The sequence below is a fragment of the Neodiprion lecontei genome, chromosome 1, assembly GCF_021901455.1.
Source record: "Neodiprion lecontei isolate iyNeoLeco1 chromosome 1, iyNeoLeco1.1, whole genome shotgun sequence".
Lineage (NCBI taxonomy): Eukaryota > Metazoa > Arthropoda > Insecta > Hymenoptera > Diprionidae > Neodiprion > Neodiprion lecontei.
In genome coordinates this window covers 5,253,211-5,279,398 of record NC_060260.1, presented here as the reverse complement: position 1 = coordinate 5,279,398, position 26,188 = coordinate 5,253,211, and the positions used below count along the sequence as shown (strand labels likewise).

At 36.1% G+C, this 26,188-nt stretch overlaps 3 protein-coding genes across 9 annotated transcripts; 2 read left to right on the top strand and 1 right to left on the bottom strand.

Moving 5' to 3' along the window:
- The first annotated feature begins 517 nt into the window (after positions 1–517).
- Positions 518–12,662, top strand: LOC107223769 (AN1-type zinc finger protein 6). 2 transcript variants are annotated; one of them, XM_015663566.2, is made up of 4 exons: positions 518–824; positions 7,861–8,398; positions 9,352–9,520; positions 10,173–12,662. In XM_015663566.2, exons 2-4 carry the CDS (start codon positions 8,102–8,104, stop codon positions 10,319–10,321), a joined length of 615 nt encoding a protein of 204 aa, XP_015519052.1. In that variant the 5' UTR covers positions 518–824; positions 7,861–8,101; the 3' UTR covers positions 10,322–12,662. The 2 variants fall into 2 exon arrangements, with proteins under 2 accessions (XP_015519052.1, XP_015519053.1); XM_015663567.2 differs by lacking the exon at positions 518–824 and adding an exon at positions 7,446–7,588.
- A 2,640-nt stretch (positions 12,663–15,302) lies between these two features.
- LOC107223777 (juxtaposed with another zinc finger protein 1) lies at positions 15,303–22,587 on the bottom strand. 5 transcript variants are annotated; one of them, XR_006905332.1, is made up of 6 exons: positions 22,253–22,587; positions 21,620–21,802; positions 19,944–20,055; positions 18,062–18,202; positions 17,627–17,701; positions 17,211–17,351 (listed from the first exon to the last, which is right to left on the bottom strand). XR_006905332.1 is itself a non-coding variant. In XM_046745257.1 (5 exons), exons 1-5 carry the CDS (start codon positions 22,152–22,154, stop codon positions 16,895–16,897), a joined length of 915 nt encoding a protein of 304 aa, XP_046601213.1. In that variant the 5' UTR covers positions 22,155–22,585; the 3' UTR covers positions 15,303–16,894. The 5 variants fall into 5 exon arrangements, 3 of the variants coding, with proteins under 3 accessions (XP_046601213.1, XP_015519066.1, XP_046601216.1); XR_006905333.1 differs by having other exon boundaries at positions 17,231–17,351; positions 17,468–17,701; XM_046745257.1 differs by lacking the exon at positions 17,627–17,701 and having other exon boundaries at positions 15,303–17,351; positions 22,133–22,585.
- Positions 22,588–22,693: 106 nt separating this feature from the next.
- LOC107223773 (ATP synthase lipid-binding protein, mitochondrial) lies at positions 22,694–25,845 on the top strand. 2 transcript variants are annotated; one of them, XM_015663575.2, is made up of 5 exons: positions 22,694–22,828; positions 23,315–23,392; positions 23,510–23,611; positions 23,858–23,963; positions 25,136–25,845. In XM_015663575.2, exons 2-5 carry the CDS (start codon positions 23,348–23,350, stop codon positions 25,297–25,299), a joined length of 417 nt encoding a protein of 138 aa, XP_015519061.1. In that variant the 5' UTR covers positions 22,694–22,828; positions 23,315–23,347; the 3' UTR covers positions 25,300–25,845. The 2 variants fall into 2 exon arrangements, with proteins under 2 accessions (XP_015519061.1, XP_015519062.1); XM_015663576.2 differs by having other exon boundaries at positions 22,785–22,851.
- The last annotated feature ends 343 nt before the right edge of the window (positions 25,846–26,188 follow it).

Sequence of the window (26,188 nt, the reverse complement as noted above, 5' to 3'; positions counted from 1 at the left end):
CATAGCTATTAGGTCGTGAGACCGCTGCGAATGTTGTGTGAAATTTCACGTACATCGATGTCACTCAACCATGGTTACTCCGTTAATTCTTTGCCAATGAATTTACGAATGCCGTTGGTTCTTACGATTATTAATTAGTACAGCAATAGAACGTTCGTCTTTTATTAATACCTGTAAAAATCATTTCTCATCTTCTTCTCAGTCATTATAATTAATCAATTCCGAAGTTGACCTCTAATTGCGTTACAATAATTCAAATTTATTAAGGTACTGGAGCAGAAATGCACATTTAGATGGTGAAAGTACGTTGCGGTGACTTGCAAAAGCAAGAACGCCGCACAATTTTTCACATCGAGTCGCGTTTCTTTTAATTGCATATCCACGGGCCGAGGTCGAGTCGAGGTTCGATTAGTTTCGAGGCGACTCCGTGTATCGCTGCAGTGGTCGGATATCAGCGGAAGGGGGAGATAGGAGTTCTAACTTTACACCAGTCATCAGCAGTATTGTTCGTCTGCCTCTGAGCGAAGGTGTTGGTCAGTAACCGAGGTCGACGGCTAGGGCCAAGACTGAGATTTTACCTAGCCTGGGAGTTGGAGTAATAAGTTCACCTAACCGATTAACCAGGGGACAATTTTTAGTGCCTGTGTGGATTGAGTGCTTCGCTGTACTGTAAAGGACATAAAGAAAAATACCTGCGTCGCGAGTTATCGAGGGGATATGACGAGTTTTTATTAAGAATATGTGGGATAACGTCGCAGGATTTCAATCGGCCACACGTCAAGTCAGCTGACATATTGCGCCCTGCTACGCCACAGCAGCCTTCAGTAAGTGTTGCAATAGCTGATTCTTGTACCCCCCTTTAGCGTACTATTTTTACGACACGGGACAAAATCTATAGGTGTGTGCTAGTCGTAGGTAGCCGAAAGCTATGTTACACATTTCCAAATAACGCCTCGTCCTCACCCTTTCCCCTTTACGGGCAAAAATTGATCCCTACCTCGTCGCACTTCAAGTAAAGCTAGTAGAAAACAAAAAACAGTCGAAGCCAAGAGTTCGACCAGGCACGAAATACACAGGTAACAAAGAACCGACGTAATATCGGATTAGCATTGCCGTACGAAAGAATTACGCCTACGTGTTGGACACGCGTGTGTGTGACGCTACTGCCGATGATTCGAACGCAAATGAACGCGAACACGAGTTTACGTACGCGGAAAGAAAGAGAGAGAGCGCGAGCGATAGAGAGGAGAGAGGAGAGAACGAGCACGATACGCACCCGTATGTATGCATGCGAACATGTACACGCGTCGGGCGAGCGAACGCACAATGTGCTCGAGTGCAACTCTGCTTTCTCACAATCAAAGGTGGAAACGAATCTCGTGCGTGTTACAGGCATGGCGTCGAAAGTGAACTAAATTAAAAAATCACGCGTATTAATATGATTTCAAAAAAGAAAGGGTATAACGCGTTGACTATAAGACAACGAAGCGAGTCAGTGTTTGGGACATTCTGCACGATCTTCAAATGATGGATGAGTAGTTTTTATAACTGTAATGACCGCTGTACGAGTATACTAAGAGCCGTAAGAGATAGACTCTCGCCACACCTGTGAGGTTTCCTTCGACGAAATTATTATCACCATTATTACGATTGTTATTATTTTAATTTTTTTTTTCTTAAATAATGATATCACTACTCCGAGGTAACTCGTCGCACAAGTAATCATAGTGATAAATTTATTTCAACAAGCTTATGCACCTCAGCTTTGGTATCGTTGAAATCCTCAGTTATAGGTAGTGGAGAAATTTTCTTTTACGCTTGTTATGATTTTTCCTTCAATCTTTTCTTCTCTCGGTCTCTCTCTCTCTTTCCTACAGAGCAGTAACAATAGCACTGCGTTTCTCGAAACTTTGCTCGTGGCAGGGTTTAATGACAGAAGAAATTATGTTTCTTTGTCTCATATTTATATTCTGAATTCACAAGGTCGTGCTGATTATTTTTATTTACTCATCCCCTCCCCCCTCATTTGTTGCACCCGCCGTAGCGGCGTAGAATTGTTTCTGTTCTTTCTTTATTAAAAATAAGCGGAATAGACCTTCGACGGTAAAAGTAATCGTGTAGGTATATAGGTATAATAAACTCTAGGTTGAATCAGCAGAGGTTGAACTCTGTGTAACACGAGTTTCTTGGTCGGTTCGACTTTGCCAAGGACGATGCTTCCATACACATGCGACGACTATAGTCCATAAACACTCACTTGTCTCGTCTCATACACCTGCTTCGTTAGACGTCCCACGTTTTTTGACCTGTTGTTCCATCGCCGATACATTTTGTCTTACGATGCATACATTGTATGCATATACATATATATATGCGCTATGCAAATGAAGCGTTTATCAGCTGACACCTAGCTCGAATTAATTTCAAGCATACATATTTCTATGTTTCATAAATCATTTTGATATTCAACTTTCAAGCCGACCCACAATCAGCCGAATTACACTATTTTCGATAATCAGATATCGGCTAACATGAATTTAAAAAGATATCGTAAGTCAGCAATTTTTAAGTTTTATATTAAGCGTTGATAACCGCCAAGCTGCTTCTTTAACTCTTCCCTTTTCAAAGTAGCATTTTCGCGTATAAAATACAATCTACATTGTATTTATTAAAAAATTGCAAGTACTAACCGACGAGATTTTGTTCGAAAAGCTTACCACCGCATTTTCTTATTATGTTGAGTGACAACGACGGCATCGCTCGTTTATAAATTGCGGGAAATCAAAATTTGACGAAGATCGAATATTTCTACAGATATCACCGAGTCATTTTTTTCCTAGAATCAAAATCTTCGTGGGTCTTTGTAAATTATCCTTACCTTCCTCGAAGTTCTCAGCATTTCTCAGCTGTCTTGAAATAACTAGTAGGATAAAGTTTTCCTGAGTCGGTGATTCAGATCCTTTTTTGTACTGTAAAACATTGCGTTATCGTACTGTATGGGCACAATATTTGAAACAAGAAAGATGTGATCGAGGAAATGATTGTTATTACATTTCCCGCGATCACCGTTTCTCAAAGTTGAAAGTGTGGATGAATAATTTTGCCCGCTGATGACGCAACTATCGGTTAAAGCTTTGAACTGTCAAGTTGGTTTTAATTGGAAATCCGAAGATGATTTTGATACAATTATCTAAGTTGAAAATATAATCGTGCGTCATTGTTATGTGCCAATGATACGCGCTAACTTTTAGTACAGTATGAGTCAATTACATTCTATACTTGCTGAGACACTTGTACGAGGTAGTAGTAGGTAATAGCGTAAGATTAAAAGCCTTGGGAGTTTACGCGTATAGAATTGATACTTGAATGTAGCCAATGACGGTTAAGTATGTGAATACAATGACAAAGGATTGGGACGAGTTCGCGCAACAACCTGCGCTGGAATTGCAAACACAAAAGATTTGCCCGTGCAACGCCATTTTTGTTTGCACGCTATTTTCGAACTTTGCAAATCATTCAATGTCACCGTCAACATTCATGATATCCAAGCATGGAGCGGAGCATTTGTGTCCTCGACGATCTTTATCTCGTAAAATTTTTATTAAAAAGTCATCCCTTGGCGGTGAAAAATGTGCGTTAATTAGCTGATGAAATTTTGTAAGTCAGCAATGTGCAGACAACTGGGATTCTCGATGATTGTAAACTGTAAATTTCATTATTATACGTCGAAATACGTAGCTCCCAATTAAAGTCCATAGCAGTATGCCTCGTTTTTTAAATTACGTAACGATGAGGATTTCCATTTTCTAAATTAATTCACACATTAAGATTTACACAAGCGGTATAAATTTACGCCTTTTGCTTATTTCACGTTTTGACCAGTCTTCGAGTACGGTGAACAGTAAAATGCGAGATCTGCAGTCGATGCGTGCAACGTGTAAAGAAAGTGCAGCGAATCGCTGTTGAGTTTTGTTTTCTTACTACAGATAAAACACAGCTCATTGATTCGTTTACTTGGTAGAAAAATTATTCTTCCCCGTATTAAAGCGCGGCGGCTACACAACGAATAAACACCGCGTGCAAGTCTATCTATAGATCGTTTTTTTTATTCTACAGTAAAAAAATTCGTCTGTTTCTTTTTTCTCTGTTTTTCACCATATTTCCTAGTTTCGAAGAAACCGTATCGTCGTTTAATCGGAAATAAATATTACTGCGATTCAGTTTTCCCTCGCCAATGTTTGCATTGCATTCTCACCAAGGGCAATAACATTCCATCTAGATTGCAACAACTTGTTGTCCGCGGATATTCTTGAAAATATCAAAATAGTGTAAATACACGTATATTTGCGTAAATACGTATTATTAATCTATCCTGCGATCTGTTTCACCGAGGCAGCGTGACACTGAACTCGCAACAGCTGCTACTAGGAAGTTTTGTAAAAATACGCTTCGAACAAAAAACTAGGTAGTCAACGACCAGAATTTGGATGACTACCAAAACTTGGAACAAAGATGACATAGTTTGCAGAAGATATCCACCCACGTCTCATTTCAATCCATGTGACCCGCTAGATTGTAACATGCGTAAAACTATACAGCGTTCTGTTTTCAATTCAATTCCTTACTTGCGCCAAGTTTAAAAATTACTTTTGCGTTTCTTATCTTCGTCTGATTATTTGTTTTCAAGCGCATTTCTTTTACCTGAACAAATTAAAATATTACCGTTAGATTTAAATTTAATAAAATTTATCTTTTTGTGCCACATCCGTCCATGTCTTTTATTTTTTTTTCACCTTATTTCGATAGTTGACGATTATGAAAATCATTTCTATCTGTCGGACTGCCGTGAAGTCAAGTTCTGCTGCTTGCTAAACCATTGGAAACTATAATGACAAGAATCCACCTCGCCGAGTTGCATAGGCCAAAAACAAATACTCCTTGTAATATTATGGCTGAAAAATAAGTAATATATATACTCGTAGTATTATATTTGATCAACTCTTTCAATAGTACCTAGTGAATACATGTATAATTATTGCTAAAGTTTCGACGAAATGAAGAGTAGAAATAAGACTTGAAATAAATAAAATAAAAAAAAAAATAATTGCGTACCGACTAATATACGAACGTCCCGTTAATTACCGTGCCTATTATGTAAAATCAGTGCTCACTCAGCCGTGTTGCAATTTGTGCAATAATTTCGATGGGATAGAAAGTGTGCACATATACCAAAATCGGCAATGTTCATCGTCAAGTTATGAGCCAACGATAGGGATAACCAGTTTCTTCGAAATTTATAATATTATAGTATTGCACGTTATTGTGATATATATACGAATTAATCATTGTGAAAAAGAACAGGATTTTGGGTAGCATCGTACGCCTCAATTACCACCATCGTCGCTTCTGCCTTTTAATACCCGCACACAAACGCGCACACACAGTCTGGCCATTCAAATTGCGTGTGATTGTTATTATACCTACACGTAGATCGGTGTGTAGTGTCTGCAGCAAGACGTGGTGAGCACGAACTACGTCAGCAGTGACTAGCGAATACGCAGTATTCTTGCTTCTCACTTCCCCGCGACGTTCCGAGCTTGCTCCGAGCGACGCGCGATACGAAATTACGAAGCCGCGATGTGATGGGAGTGGAGTAATTTGGTATTGGCTCACGGCGCCTGCGCGTATCAGCCAATCGTATCGCATCGCCCGTCGGCGCTCTTTATTCTCTCTATATTGCATTAGTTCTCAGTCTCCGTTTGTCCCCCAACGTTTCGCGTCTCATCCGCGTTTTAAACCTATGATCTTTGGACGCATGCACTCCCCTATCCGTGATATCTACATATTCACGTGAATTCGTGCCGAACAACCGTCGGGTCTGATGAAAAATCAGACGGAATAAAGAAAAGAAAGCGAAAGCGATAACTCGGCTGGCAATGATAGGTTCCTATAAGTTTTTAAAAAAATTTTCCCCACTAACAACGTAACGTTACGTACGTCCAGTTTTATGTAATAATGTAATTTCATGTCAGTCAGCAAATTGGGTGTCCTCGACAATTTACCGCATGTTACGAAGTTAATGCTGCTTCATTTCTTCTACACGCAACGTCTTCGCTTCTTCGGTCAACGTTTATTACATTTTATTGATGTTATTGTGCCATCACTCACCACGTAAATAAACCGTTTATCTTGGATCTTGTTTTTCCATTTTTTCGACATAATCCAATATTGTTTTTATAATTAATTTTAAATGTTCAACATTTCGTGGCTGTAGTTATTAAAAAAAAAATTTAGAGTGGCAAATAATGATAATACTAATAATAATAAAAGAAATATATTGGCGCAGGGTTGAAGAGTGATACCAACCCGAGCAACACTAGCAATTCTCATCTTTGTCCTCTATCTCGCTTTCCCCCTCTCTCTCTCTCTCCTACGTACTATTAAATCCACGGCTACACAACGGTCTAAGCTGGTCCTTAATCAAGCAGTGACGTATTTTCAGGGTATTTGCCAATTTCTCTCAGCTCCCTCACTCTCGTCTATACATACACATGTGCGAGGTTAATCTATGCATAACATGTTCTTAACCTTGTTTTTCAATTTGGATCAAGCGCTATTTCTCCCAGCACATTTAAACATCTCCAGACTGGATTGCGTCTTGTAAATATACGAGCGTAGTTACAACAGGGCGATGGTGATAATCGGTGAATTACAAAGCACGACGATGATATGTTGCACCAATATTAAACCAAGCAACCTAAAAAATCAAATGTCTTCTACTATTTAATCATCATTTACTACATGTCACGTTATATAACCGAACAATCATACTTACAACAGCTTTGACGCGCGCAGTCGTTGTCGCTCTTCGCTCTCTCCATGACCCGGCGGTAAGGGGCGCGCAAAATAACGCGCCACCGTTTTGGTACGGTGTTGAAACTGCTGTGGAATAAGGGCGGGGAGTGGAGAGGGCCGGGGGGGGATCATCGCTCTCAGCTTTTTACTCTTCCATTCGCCTTGGGAGTTGGTGTCCGCGCCACCGCGCCTCTGCGGGCTCTACAGAGTCCATAGTAAAGTTCTTCGCTCCCAATTCCATCCGGCGGTGACCAAGGGCCCCCGCTTACCTCCCCTTGACCCACCCCTCGGTCCGACGTCGCGACTCCTCCTCCTCCTCCTCCGGCCCTCCTCGCCGTTCGCTGGTTTGCTACGTTTGCTGCCTTGCCTGCCTGCTTGCCTGCCTGGTTCGCCATGATGAAAACATTCGCCCGTCGTTATCGTTGTTCCGTCCTTGTGGGTTCGGTTAGATTCAATTTTCTCTCTTGTATCGAACGTCGAAATAGTTACGCAGTATGCAATTGAAACAAGCAAAATGAGAGGTTTACTCACACCGTTTTGTATTCACATCTCGTCTATTAACAAAATAAAGTTCGTCGTCTAAACGACTAAAAGTATAATCGCGCTGCTGCTTTGACCTGGTGTGGTGCGCGGGTGGTGCAATATATTAAAATACTACGTCCAAATGCCCAAAAGATATTTCACTGGTTACTCCATGTTGTGGATTCGTCGCAATAACTTTGCTTCTTATGAAGTGAGTGTCATTATTTTTCGAAGGATTTGAAAAAAGAAATTCCTTGTACAGTTTTTTTTTTTTTTTATGTACATATATTTTTTACTTTATTATGTCACATTTTTTTTCTCAGAATATTCTTGCCAATTCGTGGCTGATGTGCGGTTTTTCTTTTCTTTTGCATTATTATTTTTGTGACTAATCGGTCAGGTTCTAATGATCATTTATCTAACCACGCACGCACATGGACAGCCTTTTATTAACTCATACTTACTGGCCTATCGTTGTTACAGAGAAGTTCGTGGTGACGATAAACACCGTGTCGTGGAACGGCGGAAGGAAAAAAAGTGAGTCGGCTGCGACGAGGAACTATTAGCAATCTTGGTTATCTGACAAGCAGTAACTCGTCGCTAATACCGGCTCGACGCAAATAAACTTACTTAGGATTATATAATAAAAGGAATAGAAAGAGGGTAGAGGAGTGGGAGAAAAAAAAGAGTACTCCATATTAAAGTAACAAAAGAAGTGTCAAATATGGAACGAGAATCTAACCCCATGCAAGCCTTGTGCCGTAGCGGCTGCGGGTTCTACGGATCTCCTGCTACCGACGGTCTCTGCTCTTTATGCTACAAAGAAAACCTTAAGAAAAAACAACAGCCACCAGTCTCCGCTGCATCTCCACCAACCTCCGTACCAACCTCACAAACTGCTTCGAGTAATGCTGGTACATTGCAGACAGGATTTGCAAGTCTTGCGTCAACGGGGACGACTGCACAACCAACCATTCCCACAATTCCTCAGCCTACAAACGACCTGCCCAGTCCAAAGGAGGTAAGTTAGATATTAAGCTCGCTTGTGATAATGGCCATGGTCAATGTCGTTGCCATGGATACACCAAAAACATTTTTTGACAGTGAGAAATTTTAGTAGATTATGGCCTCCGGGCTTGGCACCTCAACAGACGGTGACCAGGTACTGATTAAACGTTGATATGCTTCATTTAACGGAGTTTGGGGTCGCTGTTTGAAGTTCACTAATTATTTATTTATGTTTTGAAGTTCTTTTATAAGGCATCTTATTTCATGCACTACTTATTGCCTGTCGTAAAAGTGCAAGTCGTATAATCCAACCTAAGTTTTTTATTACTTATGTATTTAATGTCACGCTATTGTTTCTAGTCCCAATATGTTTTTGATACATTCATTATCAAATTCATTAAAATGGCTTTGAATCTTTGTTTAAAGACTTGTATTTAACCTACAAAATTGGCATTTCAACAAATTTTCTTATTGCATATTAGTTTCTAATGACGCTTATTATATCATTTTTGATACAGAATTCTCAGACGTCTCACTTTTCCCTCCAGAAAAATCCAAATTTCTAAAATTGTCACTAAAAATTGTTCACAATGTGTTAGTTCCCTTCTGCTTAAATAAATAAATAAATAAATTAATTAATTAATTAAATAATTAATAATAGTAATAATAATAATAATTCATTAACCACAGACAAGTTCCCATGTTCACGTAACTCCTTAACTCAGTTTTTCAAATTTTCTTTTCAATAGCTTTGTGATTGAGAATAATGGAACACTATTGACAAAGAAAGGGAATACTTAATGCTTTATAAACTTTACATTCCTTGAGTTTGTACTAGTAAGGTGACACATAATTTTTTGTCAACTTTCATTCTTGAGTGTTATTCGTGATTCCATTAAGTAGGATATACCATCAATTGACGCTAAATGTGCAACCAGTAGTAAGTTTCATTTTTTGCACGACTAGGTGAGCAGAGAAGATCAGGAAGGAGAAGCAGGTGCAAGTAGTGGGGCTGCGGAAGGTTCGGTCAGTAGTGGGGATGCCGATGATAGTTTTGATGGCAAGGAGAGCGACAAAGAATCCAAAAAGAAGAAAAATCGTTGTGCTATTTGTCGCAAGAAAGTGGGCCTGACCGGTAAGTATCGATTGAAACTTCACCTGGACTGATACTTAGATAAAAGTATTTTCTTTAAATTACGAAATGGAAAAAAAAAAATAATTTTTATGCAAAACAAATTCAATTCAATCATTACTCTTAATATTCGTCAACTATCAAATGCCATTTTGCACCGAACAAAATAAAGGCTAAAACAATTCAAGTTCGGTTTCACCTTAAACTAAGTCTAAAAACTAGAAATTCAATCAGCAAATTTCACTCATATACGTTCCAATCCGAATAATGCCGGACCTGACCCCCATTGATTTTATCAGGTCAGGAATAAGGTTGACTAGCGTTTAACTTACACATATTCAATAATGTACGCCGTATCTGCTCCATATGACACTGTGATTGGATAGAGACTGTTGGAACCAACCTTATTTCTGAGCCGCTTGAATGAAGAAGATTAGACCTGATTTTACTCGGGTGTACATGCATAGTGAAAAGAATTTCAGAGGTTTACTCTTTAAACACGAAGTATTTTTGTTAAGTTTGTTGCACTGTCTGTGAGAATATGAATTTCGTTTGTTTCAATATAAATTTCTGTTCTTACGTCTCTAGTTTCATTTGCTATATCTTTACCCTTGATCGAAACTGTAGGTATCTACTAACTTGCAATATCTTACAGGATTTGAGTGCCGCTGTGGAGGATTATTTTGCTCCGTGCATCGATACAGTGACAAGCACGACTGCAAATTCGATTACAGAGAAATGGGTGCCCAAGAGATTCGACGTAACAATCCGGTTGTTGTTGGTGAAAAAGTGCAAAAAATTTGAACTTCTTAGTGTGTAGTCATTGGGAAAATGGTTATATAACTATATAAACAAACAAAAGAAAAAATATAAAACACGGAGAAAACGAGATATAAATTATCTGGCAGCTGATTGCACATCGTGGAATGAATGGAAGACAAAAGAACAAATTCCAATTTAGATGATAGTGCCATGTCAGAGATTGTCATCTAGTGTGAATTTATTATGAGAAAATATCTGGTTATTAACTGCTGCCAGCTTACTACTACTATTACCTATTATTATCTTTATGGTTATTACGATTTATCATTATTATTCTATATTATGTTTATTAATTTACTTAAAGGCAAAATTTGTAAAAGAAAAAAAAAAGAATTCCTTGTATGTATTTTAAGTAGAAGCGGAATTCCTGGTGCAGTCAGTCAGTCAGTCCAAAATATCTTAGTTAATGAACCGATCGAAACTACAAAAATTAACACGTAGCGATTTGTTTCTATATTGAAAGGGAATGTTATTTAGATGATGACTGACGTTGATGGGTGATCACAATTCTAGGTTAATATTAGTCTAATAATTATTAAGTATATTAGATGATTGATTCATAAATAATGCAATGAAGTATAAGTAGTACTGTGTGTTTATGTCCAATCTCACAAGAATATAACGAGCATTATTACTCATTAAATATTGTTTGAATTTACGTTTTTGAATAATTATTTACACTTCGTTCGCGGATGCTGCTTCGTTAAATATTACATTATAGGCGCGAAATCGATGTATGTATTATATACGCGATCTTAAACAGATCCGTAGAGTCGTCTGCCTTTTGTCCGGTTAGCACTTGCCGTCAACTGAAGTTTTCTATAAAATTGTTGGAAAGGTTGGTGTCCGGCGGTGTTGTGATTCTTCTCCCTCTTTTTTTCGTTGAATATTCTTTTCTCTGTGAATTTTTCATTTTTATTATTTTATATTTAATTTATCTTCAAAGCTGTAAGGCATATGTAGTCTTGTGCAGCGGTGTGCAATGTGTAAAACCTGTAGAAAGATGAGAAGGAGGAACAAGGTAACGAAGAAAACCATCATTTATTACAAGGAAGACTTATCTAACTGTGGAAAATGAAAAAATCAGTTCATTATATAATATCAGCAAATTTTCTTCTGCAGTATCACAGCTGTGGATAATTTTCTTGGTTTGTGTCGCGTTTTACCAGCCTCAATTTGGAAATGCTATGGCTTACCAGTATATTATACGTTTGTAGCGATTCATGTAATTTTAATTAATGTGTTATCTGCATTCCATTACAGCCGCTATTCTCGTTGGTTGATCCAATGTAAAATCTTTGAGAATAACGGTACTAATAGAATGCTAACAACTTTCATAGTTTAGTGAACGAAAATCATGTTAAACATTGAGCATACTATCGTCGTAGACAATTGTTTAATAACCATTTCTTATTTCTTTGTATTAGTTATTGTAGAAATGAAATATAATCATGGTTAGCAATAAAATTTCACAGTTAGCAATTGCGCCATAATGACAATTTCATTGAGTGATAACCCATCGAAACTTTGGCTCTCCAAGGGGGGGTGTATCTTTACTTATTCCACTGAATGGTTGGAGAATTATGTGGTATAAAGCTGGTATAATATGACACAACCCAATTACGTAGTTGATTTTTAAATAGTCAGGAGAGATTTTCTGTGAATTTAGACAGCCTAGCCTAGGACAAAGATAACTTCTTTGATAATTTTGAAGATACCACATCCCTAAGAATTAGCAATATTGTTCGACTAAATTTACCAGATTAACTCTCCCAGCACTCAAGACAATATTACCTCGACATCAATATGTCTCACTATCTTTGTTTTCAACAATTGGATTTTATGGGATGGATTATTCAATTCTATAGGCGAAAAAAGTTGTTTGACAGAGTAAAATACACCAGGTAACCTGACGACATAATTGGTAGAGTCGCCTTTTGGCCTTTGTCATACTTTAGGCATAGCATATTTTTCTAATATATATCACAATATTGGATAATCGTGAAACTAAAGACAACTAATTGACCACACTTCAGCTGTTGTTTATACTTGGCTGGCTTCATAAGGACGTAACGACGCTTGTAATTATTAAAATTGATATTAGTATATCTAAGCAATTAACATTAACATCAACTTTAATATATTATACAATTACCATACTATCCTCCAAAATACTTTAGACTTTAGGTTCGCCTAGGTAAACGGAATTAGCATATTTACACACCCCCAGACGTCCTAACACAGTTCTCAAACATTTATAATTATAGTCGACTATATTTATGTATATTTAAAAACAAAAATATATATAAATTCATCACTCTAACGGTTGCTAATTTTTTTGTAATTATCTTTTCATCATCTTCCTAGTGCAATGAGTAATGAATATCCGCTGTACAAGTACATAAGGCAATGCCAGAGGATATTTTGCTTTATTATTTCTTGCACCATTTGCTTTATATCGATGGTAACAATACGTGGTTTTGTATCAATCGCAAAGCAGAATATGGAATTAGTCAACATTGACAGCTTTGCGTCATAACCGAGGAGCACTTAGATAGTCAACATTTTTGCCGGATACAGTTGGAATATTTGTTTCAATTATTATTAAGTTTGATCGGTTGGCAATCTGTTTTCCGTTTGAAGAGTTTAGAAAAAGGTATTTCTAAAGAACGAATGGTCGAGGGTATTGTTGAAGATGGCTTACTCTTGATACCTTGTATTTTCAGTGCAGTTACAGACTTTGAAACTTCCGCACTGGTTTGCTTTCATCAAAATGCCATGTAGTAGGTGAAACAAAGATTTGAGTGTTTCAAGCATTGTGACTGAAGCATTTTAGTCAAATTGAATATCAAGAAACATCGGTTCATTTCTTTTGTAGTGTTTCAGTCCCTAATGTTTCAAACGCTTGGAGCAATAAGAAAAGTCTCTGTGAGCCACCTTTGAAGAAAACCTCGTATATTTACAAAGAGAGTGTATAGACAGTATTTTAGTTATGTGCAGTAAAAAAGCATGTTTACCATTATTAGAAGTTTGCTGAAGTATCTTTGTAATGTGTTACAGCTTTGAATTTGGTGTTTAATGGAATAAGGTACAACATCGATCGGTGAGCTTGTTAACGTTTACAGCTCGCATACGTAGAAATCGAAATTTGGATTTTTCATTCAATTTACGACTAAGTATGGAATTTTGTTGCCATGCTTTTATCACAAGTTATGTAACTGAGTTTATTCTGTATATAGGAAAACTATAGTTAGAAACTAATTAAAGTATAAACTGATTTCTTTCTTATCTATATACTTTTGAATTCTTTTATACACCTATAATGACTGTATAAATGGCTATTAACGTGGATAATGACGTACTAGTAAGAGTGTAAATTTAACGCAAATCCACCATTCGGCGTATATTCTGATCACTTGTTGTCATCTTTTGTTTTAATACACGCTTCAGCTGCTACTAGGATTTGAATAAGCTGAAAACGTTGGTTCAAAGTAGATTATTTAACAATAAAAATTGGTACAGAAGTGCTGTATTAAAATTATGGCAGATTAGAAATAATAATTCACTTTTAACATACGAATCATACGTGTGTGAAACACGCTACTGTTTTATAATTGTTTGCGCTGTAAAATCGGAAGAACGTTATAGTGTAATTAAATATTCAGAGTAATGCTGAAATTAATTTGCCGAAGAAAATTTATATGGTATGAAAATAAATATACGTTATATTTTGTACGCAACTAATATCCCTTTCTCTTCACACATCATTTCTTTGTTATCGTTTGAATTTTAAATGTTATTTCATCTATGAATTACTTTGCTCTAACATAAATTGTTAAATTTTCATTATATTCATAGATGTAGTTATTATCTGTTGAACATCTAACTTGAGGATATTCAAGTATGTTAAATTTTCTGGTTTGCGATGGTTGAACTTGAAAAGTAATCCAATAATATTGCTCGAAATATATTCATTTCATAACGAAGTATTACCTTTATTTGTTTTATACTTGTACCTTTTTTTCACTGTCAGATTGTTCGTCTGTATCTATTATTATAGGCATGTGAAATACGTACTAATAGTATTTTTCTCCATTTTTTTTCTGTGCTGAGTGGTCAGATTGTACAACACGTATATATATATAAATATGTTTAAGAAATGGATAGCTAGATTATTAAAAAATCAATGATTGCCACTTACAATGCAAAATGCGTTACTTCATTTCATGAAAATTATATCACATGACGAAAGAGAAGAGGCTGGCTACATATGCGGGAAAAACATTTTGATTTCTATAACTAAGTGCTCGTAATGCTTGAGATATGCCTTCGATTAAAATCACTATTGCACTCATGATACCGAAATTTTTCTTGCTAATCCTATACAGATAGGTGGTTGTTTGTTAAACATATTGAATCGATTCATCCAACTTCTTATTGAGAGTCAAATCTTACAACCTGTTCTAGATCCAGTGACCTGCATACGCGTGATGAAAGCATTCATTTTCGAGTACACGTTTGTTTATTCGTATATATTTGGATTGAAATCTTGTGTGAATGCCCACCTTCTTTTATGCTTCACTTGTAAAAATTTGGCTAATGTTTTTCTTTCTGAACGTAGATACAGTGGGCAAATGTTCCAGAATATTCTTCATTAATGATGCGACTTCTTTCCAGAAAATGAGAAAGTTTTCCAAAAGAAAAAGTAAAGACTAACAAATTTATTACCACATATAAAATCATAAAGTTATTAGTGAATATCTCGACCAATAGCAAAATAAAATAGAGGGACAAGAAGAAAGATTCTTAATTTGACGGTTTAAATATGTTCTTTGTAGCTACAAATACTAAACGTAGCTAAAGTTGAAGTGATACAACCTACAATAGCGGGAAGCAAAAGAAAGAAGAAAACATACCAAGTTTTTTAGAAGTTTATTTGTAACAAAATCCGATTCTACGATAATAAATTTCTACTACTTATTCCTTTAACTATTTATTTATTATGAATGTAATAACAAATAAATAACTACATTATGTTGATGGAAATATATTAGGTACATGAATTTTTTTTTTTTTTATACATTTTCCAACAAAGCAAGGTAATGTTATCGCATTGATGTACAACATAAATTCAATTTACCAATAACTTTGTTCTATACTTGGAATATATTTGTCAAACTTATCTTTAATCGTACCACACAAAGTGTTAAAATATCGATTTGTATTGCCAACAAGTGCTATTAACGTGTTATTGCTAAAATTTAATTCTTTTTAATGCTATGGACATACGACTACGAGAGAAAAATGTTTACAAATTTCATGCGCGAAGAAAATTTAACAAAATATAACAAGTCACAGGTTCAACAACATATAGCTGCTTGGTAATTTTTTTGATTTCAATTAAATTGTAGTTATTACATCAAAAATGTGTCAGAACCAAACTTTGTCTCTTATCTTGACTTTTACATTGTTAAGTCAAAATCTGGTGAACGAATTATTTGCTAGTGAGTATATTGGAGGCTTAACATGGCACAAACTGTGTAATATGTACCGTAGTGAGTGGTTTGAACACCGTTGCTGATGATAGTAATATCATTATGCAGGATGAGTCGACAATGTTTTCAATTAATATTATAGTGCGCTTTCCACAATTGCGTATCAGCATACACCCATTTTTACATTAAGTTGTCATGTCAGTGTTACATGAATGTTATGTAATTTATACGGTTTGTACGAAATAATTGTCAAGAAATCATATAAAATTTCTATAACTGTAATGATCTTATCGTGATGAAATTTTTATTGAAGAATGGTTATATAGATCACACAACTGATAATGAATGTTGGCTCTTGTGTTTGTGAGGAGGAAATGAGTAATGACAATTAAGAAAACATATTTGATACAAATGCATAAACTTAAGGCATTAAGCGAAAATACAAAGATATCGTTATGCGATAAGAGAAAAGTTATTTCAATGATATTGGCTGGAACAAAAATAATTTGTATTGTCACGCTGATATTTGCTCACCTTACAACTTTATCAAACAATGATATTAAGAAGAAGAAAGTTACTGGCAACAGACACAGGTGTTATGCAAAACTATGCAAGAAAGTCAATCGCTGATGTATGATGAAAACAAAGTTAAAAGAACACAATAAGTCTTAGGCTCGGACATGGGAAGGTAACATGGGAACAACCTGCATACCCAAGATTAAAGATTATTTTACCTATGACAACTTCACAGAAATGACAGTTTCCCTAAACTTGAGAAAGTTGAAAATGTATGCGCTTGATGACTATGGCATAGTGCTGAGCATATGATGCATGAAGAGTGTACAATGTCGCTGCGCCCACTGGATGAGTTAGAGTATATCTTAAGGGAACTAAAATACTTGTGTGAATTTTAAGCATCTTACAAGTGTAATACATTCACGCACATTTTCGAAGAATAATTAAATTGAGATTATGTTAAAAGTTTCAAGACCTGGGCCATATGAAACATTTGACTACATCCTTAGAAGTTTTTTTTTTTTTATATATATATTCTTTTCGACTAGTATTCATTAGCTGTTACTGTAATATTAGGATAATTTATTTGACTAGAGCTTAAATTAGCAAGGTATTTGTGTACATTATGCACCGGATGTATTACAGGCTTTGCCTTAATGGAGGTATGTACAGGTAGTGGCGGTGATGATGCAGGAGTAAGAATACCAAGGACACCTTTACAATCTGTTTCTGAGACAACAGACCGCTCTTGTTTTATATATCCGTGATCTTCAATTGCTGGTACCTTACATTTTGATGGTTTCGTTAAATGAAGAGAATGCCTGTCACTGATAGAACTGGTACTGCTGTCATAGTCGCTTTCCAATTTAATGACCATTTTGTTATTTTGCAGTATCTTCACCTGTAGTAGAGAACCGCTGTGTTGTATTGCTGCATGGTTTTTCAAGCCATATGAAGTTTTGTAGCTCTTTCCACATGGACATTTAAACGCCTTCCGTACCCTAAGCGCAGAAAATTAGATACCTGTTGGCTATAACAGTTCTCACATAGGTTTACTAGACTGCAAGATTAATTGAAATGTTCCAGTCAGTTTTATTAGATTATATCTTCTTAGCACATCGTGTGATAGTTGTACTTGCAGGACTGATAAAAGCAGGGCAGCAGCAAGAACCCGACAAATAGTATGTGCATTTCGATGAACTCGATTCATTATTCAAAATAATAAAAGCTGTTGATATTCTGAAGCTTATTTTCCAAGTAAAAAAAGCTGTCACACCTGATGAACTGCTCGCAAAACTCGATCAATCCAAAATCTGTTTTCTTTTATTCGTTGTTATTTTCTTAGTTGTGGCTAAAATACAGATTAATGAACATATTTTCAGAATCGAGAATGGAGTTAATTATTGTTTGGCACGTATTATGGTGTTTCCTTCAAAATCAAAAGATATCAAAAATATCCATTAACATTAGCAATAAAAAATGAAGATTTCCAGTTACGACGAGACTTGAGACTTTCTAAAATATCAAAATATTGACACAGTAAACCGATTATTATATATAAATATACATACACAAGACCGAATTATTTGCTACAGTTATAGAAATGGGAATATTTGGTATTAACGATAAACTGAAACGACTGGAAATCAGTATTATTTTACGTAAATGATGGATTGCAATTAGACAAAGCATTTATACTGATAGTACCTACTTGTTATCATTTTTGTGCCCGTTTTTAGAATGGTACTTTATGCCATTGATGTTCTTGTAGCGTTTTTTACATCCAGGTACGGGGCAGGCAAATGGCTTGTCCGTATTGTTGTTTTGATTCGCAGTATTTTGGCTCACAGCCCTAAAAGCAAGAAAGTAATACTTCAGACACTTGCAGCGATAGTATATGATATATACAATGCAAGATGTATTGATTAAAAGTTGGAAAATTTCAATTTATTTAATGTCAATACGTTCGCACAATTTAGATGAGAGAAACAATATCATGATAGTAAGTTAAAACGCAAAAGCCAAATTGATATAGCTCTAATTTTTAGGGTGGATAGTATATTTTTGCAATATAATCACAATATTCCATTACCCAAAATTCGGAATCGTAACCTGAGTGAACTTACTGCTGCTAAAAATATATACCAAATTTGATAGCGTAGCGAAATTAATGTGTACAGTACGTGGCTTACACCAAATGTTTTTCATACCTTTATAACCATAAGTAAAAAACACCAATGGCATTCAATTTATCATGAAGTTTCCACTTTATAATAAAAACTCCTGGTAAATAAAAAATTGAAAATAATAATGTTTTTATACTTGCAATTAGATGCTTAGCCAGTCAGGGGATACTATAAGTGACATGCTAATTACACATTGTTTTACTATATACTAGGACAAGTTTACAGCTCCAATAAGCTTGAAAGATATAATAAATGTAGGACCAGTACTTTTGTTACATCTGTAATAGTAACACAAATAATTGCTACAACATGCAGATGCAAAATGTTCAACATAATCTATATTTAAATATGCAAAACTAATCGTATCTTATGCAGTACAAACATTAAATCATGCTTAAGTCAACAAAGAAAAGAGCAATACTGTGTGATTGTCACTATTATGATACCTATAATAGATATTGATATTATGTGAAGTACTAGGCTGCGTAACTATTGATAAATCAATTATGACACCACAAAAGATATTTATCAGCTCTTGTATATGACAAACTTATAACTTAAAAACACAGGTTGTAGGGATAGAATAGAATGGAATATTACATGATTCTAGATGGGCAAAGTGCTGCAATTAGGCAAGTCAAAGACAGTCAACAGGGTAAGGTAGTATTGAACATATTACAGTATCGATTGGTGCTACCTTATTGTAATTTTCAAAGAAATTTCCAGACAATACATATGATAAACAATTTCAACGCTCCAAAGGGATTTGTAAAGTGCAAAAGTTGTAAATTACGCATATTTTTCAGCATAATGAGAAAGCACAATTGAAAAAAAATTTGCCTGATATCCAAAACAGCACACAATAAAAGTGCACTAAAGTTTTACTGCCCAGATTCGTCAAGTTATAAGCTTTTCCGAATATACCGTAGTTTTTGTGCCTGGGAAAGTTCAAATGAATTTATTTTTGAGGAATATTGAAAATTTCACATTTACAGCTAATACTAAACTAACATTTTTTGAGATTTTTCATAGGAAATACAGTCTCAGGCAAATGTCGGATTTCTTTCACTTTGGTTTCAATCTATACAAGTGTTTCATTGAGGGGGTCGGTACTTAGAACAATTAAGCGACACTTTTTTTTAAGCTTTGGAAACAAGCATCCTGTGTAAACGAACTTATCTAATTATTTAGTTCAGTAGACCAAAAATAATAGTTTTCAAGATGAATTAACTAGGAAAAATAGGACAAGTTTTGATAAGAATATATTTTATCCGCACCAGCCTGCAGGGCAATTTCTTGATGTACGTATGCAAGGTATTTGTTGGCAACAAGAGTTATGACAGAAGCCACAGTAATGTTAATATTTACACCAGAACTTCCATTAATGAGGAAAAGTAATGGATGTACCTGCTGCCATAACGAAGGATGAAGTCAGCGGAGAACTCCAAGGAAGTGGTCCAGGAGTCATTGCTGTCTTCTGGCTCACTAACAAAGTCCTCTCCCTCCTCTGCCTCACTGCCTACATTGTCAGTTTTTATATCATATTCAAAATTTGTCCATATAGAATAGCTATTCATTATGGTTAGTGATTGGAATTTAGTTTATGCAGACTCACAGCTGGTTCAGTCACGAAGTCACATTAATCGATAATTTAGAAAATAATTTTGAATAGTATGGCCTGAAAAACTTACAAATTCCATCATCTCAGCAAGTAATGCGAGTAGATCACAGATTAGAAAAAAGCGACTGTCTATATTTTAATTTCCATATGATACCAGTCTATCGAATGTAGGTTTGTGTACACGTTTTCTAAGCAAACTGTTATGTTCTCTCAGTCTTTGCTTTTCAATGACATCAGACAATTTGACGGATCAGTAGTAATCAACTGATCTATGCTTTTTAAATAATCTATTATGACTAATTTAGCTGCACAGCTAAAATGCGATAAGAGCTTGTCCTGTTAACAAATTTCGTCATACACTTATTAAAAAATTAAATGAGGTGAAATATCTTATTTCATATCATTGTCTCAAATTGCAAAGGCTGATAACAAGAAAGTAGATGATAGATACAGTTTTAGTACTAGTGCGATATTTTACTAGATTAACTCACTTTTAAGTGATTATAATTTCTAAATTTGGTTAACAGATGTAAAAAAAACTGTTTTATAGAGGCATTCACGAAGATATACCAGTTTTTTAGAAACGCCTCACTGAAATATGTACTCTATTTATCTGCGAGGAAAAATTGAAGTATAACATATTACTTAACACATCTGAACGCATCACTTCAGTAACAAATTATGTGATTAAACTCAAACATGTAACAAGTGTAGCATTTTAGGTCGTTAGATTTTTATAAATTCAATTCAATACAGTCCAGCAGTTAAGCTGGACCTATTTGTGTCCAGTTTTTGGCTGACCTGTAGTTCTCAACAGTACTTTATTATGATGCGTCGTTGATAGTCTGTACCAATTTTCGAACCCTTAATAATCCGTGTGGGATATAATCAATACCTCTGGTACGTTTCTTTAATTTAAATTTGAAAACCTACTCCAAATCGAAATAGAATAGTAAATTAGAAGCAAAAACTAACTTGATGGAACTGCAAAGAAACTTTGTGAGAATAAGGAACTTAGACCTATGCAATCAAGATATTAACACACCTTGTTAATAACTGTGAAAAGGTGTATCACAGATAGACAAGGAATAAAACGTGACCCTACATGATAAACTCTGCTTCTAATGATAGATATCCAAAGAGAACTGTACTTGTAATATGCACGTGGCAAAACTTCTTGATTCATCTAAGGAAATACTAAAACGTTTGATGACATTTTTTATTGCCAGGCAATGTAAAGATTGGTAAATAAACATGCTGATGCGAATTATTTACAAAACATGTGTTATGCATGCTGAATTTTACCAACAGTATCATGCTTGAAAGTACGTATGATGATAAGGAAAATCATACAAGCTTGAGAGGATCATTCAATAGATAACTCTGTGAATAGTTTTGAATACATTTGATAGACAACAAAAAACCACATTGAAACAATAAGATGGTGTGAACAAAAACTGACCCGTAGGAGTATTATTTTTGTTGCGCGTTGAGGAAGGAAGACAGGTTTGATTTGACCTGGATTGATGAACGGGCTTGACGCCCTCTTTTCGTGCAGCATCCGTCAAGAATCGTAATACATAACTCAGAGGTATACAAGTTGGCTGCTGTTGCTCTGTTTGCTCAACAACTCGGGGGTCATAATCTGGAAATGTGCGTGTAGTATAAAGTTACACCGAAATTAGATGGAAGCCAAGAAGATTGGAGTTTGATAATTGTACCAAGAAATCTTAGTTGACAATCTTAGTCTGACATGTTTTTATGAGTCAAATAACAGCTACATTCGTGTTTAGTAACATTATTTTATTGACAATTTTCAAAATCTCCCCAAACATAGGACGCAAATTTGGACTTTTGAATGTACTAATTATCACTTAAAAATTAGTTTTGGCCCAAACAAACGATCAGTAATGAAAGTAAAGTGTATTATCTCGACAATGTATGAGCGCTAGTAGGATGTCATAGAAGTTATTACATTGAAAAGTATAATTAATCATTAGTCGCTTAACGTTGGCTGATGAATCCTAGATAACCTCAAAACAGACATAACCTCAACTAGCCCGAGTTGTTGATATGAGACAGCAAAATTATTCACCAATATGAGTTTCCTCGATGTGTTGTATTAGATCGCCTAAGCTTTTGAACGTAAGACCACAACCATTGAATTTACAAATATTTAGCATAAATACAGCCATTTCAACCGCAATAATCCCAGTGTAATAAAGTCAAATGATGCATTGATCGAGGAGGGCTGTTAATCGGGATATAGTGGTACAGGAACGAATGAAACAAAATTATTTTCGATAAGAGGTGATAAGTGTCATTTTTTGTTCAAATAAATATACACTAACGACGCGCCGTAATTGACGCTGACGAATGTCGATCGTCATTTTCTTCATATACGGTTTTCAACTTGACTAAATATTGCAGACGAAAAATATCTTCGGCTAAATTCGGGTGATCGATAAATGGAGCTCTCGGTAGCTCGGGCGTAGGAAGCGGTGATTCTGCCTCAGCACGGAAACTGCGCCGTTTCGTTCAAGGCTCTGCGCGGATAGGTTCTCTGCGAGTCGATCCCCACTTCACTCCGCCACTCCGTTCATCGCTCACTCACCAATTCAACATTCCAAAGGCCGGGTCACCTCCTCTTCGACTTCGACACTGTTCTTTGGTAAGTTCGGGGCTTGCTGTCGAGTGAGTAAAATTCATCCATAATTGCCGGTGGCAAAAAAGTACATCCGTTAAATATAAATTGACACCGAAATATCGTCGGCGACGTTCGAGTCGTTGGTTATTATATTGAAACGTCGTTCGTGACGTACTGAATCATAATTTCATATCCTCAAATTTTTACACCCGGAAGATACGGCCATCTTATTTTCAGTCCTCTAACACCATCCACCTTCGTTTCCGACTGCATTCACACGGTAAAACGTGTCTCTCTTAACGGTCATTCAGCCCAAAAATCGGCAGATTTTATACCCAATTTGTGTCATTGATTTTCACACAGAAAACTGCCAAATAGTGACGTTACGTAACCCCGTTAAAGAAAATTTGATATCTAGTCAGTGACCTCTACATTTTAAGCAGCGGAACTTTCTGCCGGGCGACACTCGATCTGATCGAAACTTTGGTAATCCAACCATCGTATTTTTAGGTAATTGAGTGAACCGACCACACAACCGTCAACATGTACGCCTGCACCAGATTCGTTGCCCCAATTGCCAGGTCTACCGTAAGTAAAATACGTTTGTTCCATCCCGGTTGCCTCCTATATCTATATGTCTGAATGATACGTCCGTACATACATTATGTAATCCTCGTCTTTTCACTTGCACATGACTTTATACAGCTGGTTTCTGGAGCCAAGTCATACCTACGACCTCTGAGCAGTGCTGTGGTCAACCAAAGCCAGTCCCTGCAACAAAATCAGAGGCAGACCCCAGTCAGCCTGGTAAATATCGAAGTCTTTCGTTGCATAATGATCCGAAGGTTACATAACATATTTCAAATTTTGGCTCTCTTGTGTTTGAATAAGTATGATAACACATTCAATCTTAATCATATTTCACGTCTTTGCCAACTTTTGGCTTCTTTTTGCTCAAACATTGATATGTGATTTTCATTTATTGCACTTTGAGTGTGAAATACGATAGTGTTGCTATAGTTTGAATTCTCATATATGCTACTTCCATTCTAGCTGCCTGCTGTACGCAGCTTCCAGACTTCAGCAGTGAGCCGTGACATTGATTCCGCTGCCAAGTTTATTGGCGCTGGCGCTGCAACTGTCGGAGTTGCTGGATCCGGTAAGTCGTGATGAGAATTGACCATACACCTATCATGTTCAGTCAGTCGTTTGCCAATGCTGCTACCATACCTATGTTCTTGATTCTCTCTCATTTACACCGAGAAAATTTCTGGACACAAATCATTATGCAATGCCTTACATAACCTTGGTGGTACAATATTTATGTACTGGAAACATTAGCTGATCATTGTCAAGCTTTCTTATTGAAATCATTTACGTTTATTTTCTGTATTTATTTTGTCCCAGTGTTTAACCAGAGTCGTTAATTTGGGCGTATTTTGAACATACTAAAATGTGCCACGTTTAATGTTATCGATGACGATACAGTAGCCAACTAATATTATTGACCTGATTGACTTATGTACTGATGTACCTTCGAAATTTCAGGAATTGGTATTGGAATTGTATTTGGTTCCCTGATTATTGGTTATGCCCGAAATCCCTCCTTGAAACAGCAAGTATTCTCCTACGCAGTCATCGGATTTGCCCTATCTGAAGCGATGGGTCTTTTCTGCTTGATGATAGCGTTCCTAATGCTGTTTGCCCTATGACTACCTTCCTCCTGGTCCATTTGTCCCAGATATGGTTTCCCTGTCAAACTCAATGTCTATGTGAATCAGGGCTTTACTGTGCAGTGTGTAATCAAATTCCTGCAACAGTAACTCGCAGTCTAACTCGTAGTGTAATAAAAATTTGTACATACTTTTATAGAATAGAACTATATGTGTATAATATGTTTATGTCCAGACGTGATTTTCGCTGGTTGATTTTGTAATTGAAATAATTCAACATACGGAGCTCACCTATATTTTGCAATTGTATAGTTTAAGGAAAATTTATGTCACACTATTCTTTCTCATGATTCATATTCCATGTAGCTAAACTATAATCAAATATCAAATCTGCCTGCATCAGTCAATTGAGAATAGGCATGAGCGAAACGTCCACTGACGATTATATGAATATTGATTGCAATGAAGATTGTCCCAGGTACCATTAGTATCACTAACCCATAATGTATGTGTACAGTATCAAACAGAATTATAACTAATGGCACGAAGGTATTGCGGTATAATTTTACTTCATATCAGTTTTTCTCAGATTTTCTTACATCCAAAATATGAAGCACAGTGGTTTGATTTTTCTAATGAATTATTTTCTTGTTTCTAGGTGCTGGAATTGGATCGGTCTTTGGTTCCTTGATCATTGGTTATGCGAGAAACCCCTCCCTTAAACAGCAGCTGTTCTCGTATGCCATTCTTGGTTTCGCCTTGTCCGAAGCTATGGGTCTTTTCTGTCTTATGATGGCCTTCCTTTTGTTGTTCGCCTTCTAAGCCACAAATCCATATAAACAAATACCAATAGTTTTAGTGCGTCACTGCCAAGACAGCGTCTTATAGATCAGAGACTAAAGGCTGCTGCCTATGGTAACGCGGGAGCCTGTGAAATCATTACTGAAATTTTTGTTTACGGGCTCTTGGCGAGTGACGGTTTATTCAGGATGCATAAGAGGGGGGCTGTACACGCTCAAAAAAGTGTTTGAACCGTCTGCTCCCACAGTTCCGCAAACTCGTAATTATTTCATGGTCTGCCACCTCATGTAGAATAACTCACAATATTATCAAGTAATGATTTTCAGTGTAACGAACGACTAGGGCGCAACTGAAAGCTTACCAAAACCTCTGATATAATATACTGATATAATCATTGCAAGTAGTACATGTTTTGAATTCTTTTGTTATCTATGTTATTCATCATTGTTGTGCTGTTGCAATTTTACATCGCCGAGGTTACCTTTGACGCGAAAAAGGAAAAAACGAAAAACTGTACAGTGATATTGAATAAAACATCTTTGTCGTGAGACGAATGCCCTCGTTAAATTGGACTACACTGTTTAAAATTCATGCTAACCCTTGCTGTTCAGTGTACAAATCGGTCATTGTTCATTTTATTATTTTATACGTACGTACGACCTTTTTTTAAAGTACATAGGTATGTACTTCTGTACATTGAGATTTATGTTTCAGCTATTTAAAGCGCGATTCTTCAGTTTTCAAGTTTTTTGTATCCACTTTTCACAGCAAACAACATTTTTTTTATAAATAATCATTTGGTAAGAACGGTTGTAAATGATTTTATAAATATGTATCTAAGGTACTGAATTGGCTTCCAAAATGTAGTATTTATTTACAATCTCTGATCATCTAATCGTGTATCGAAATT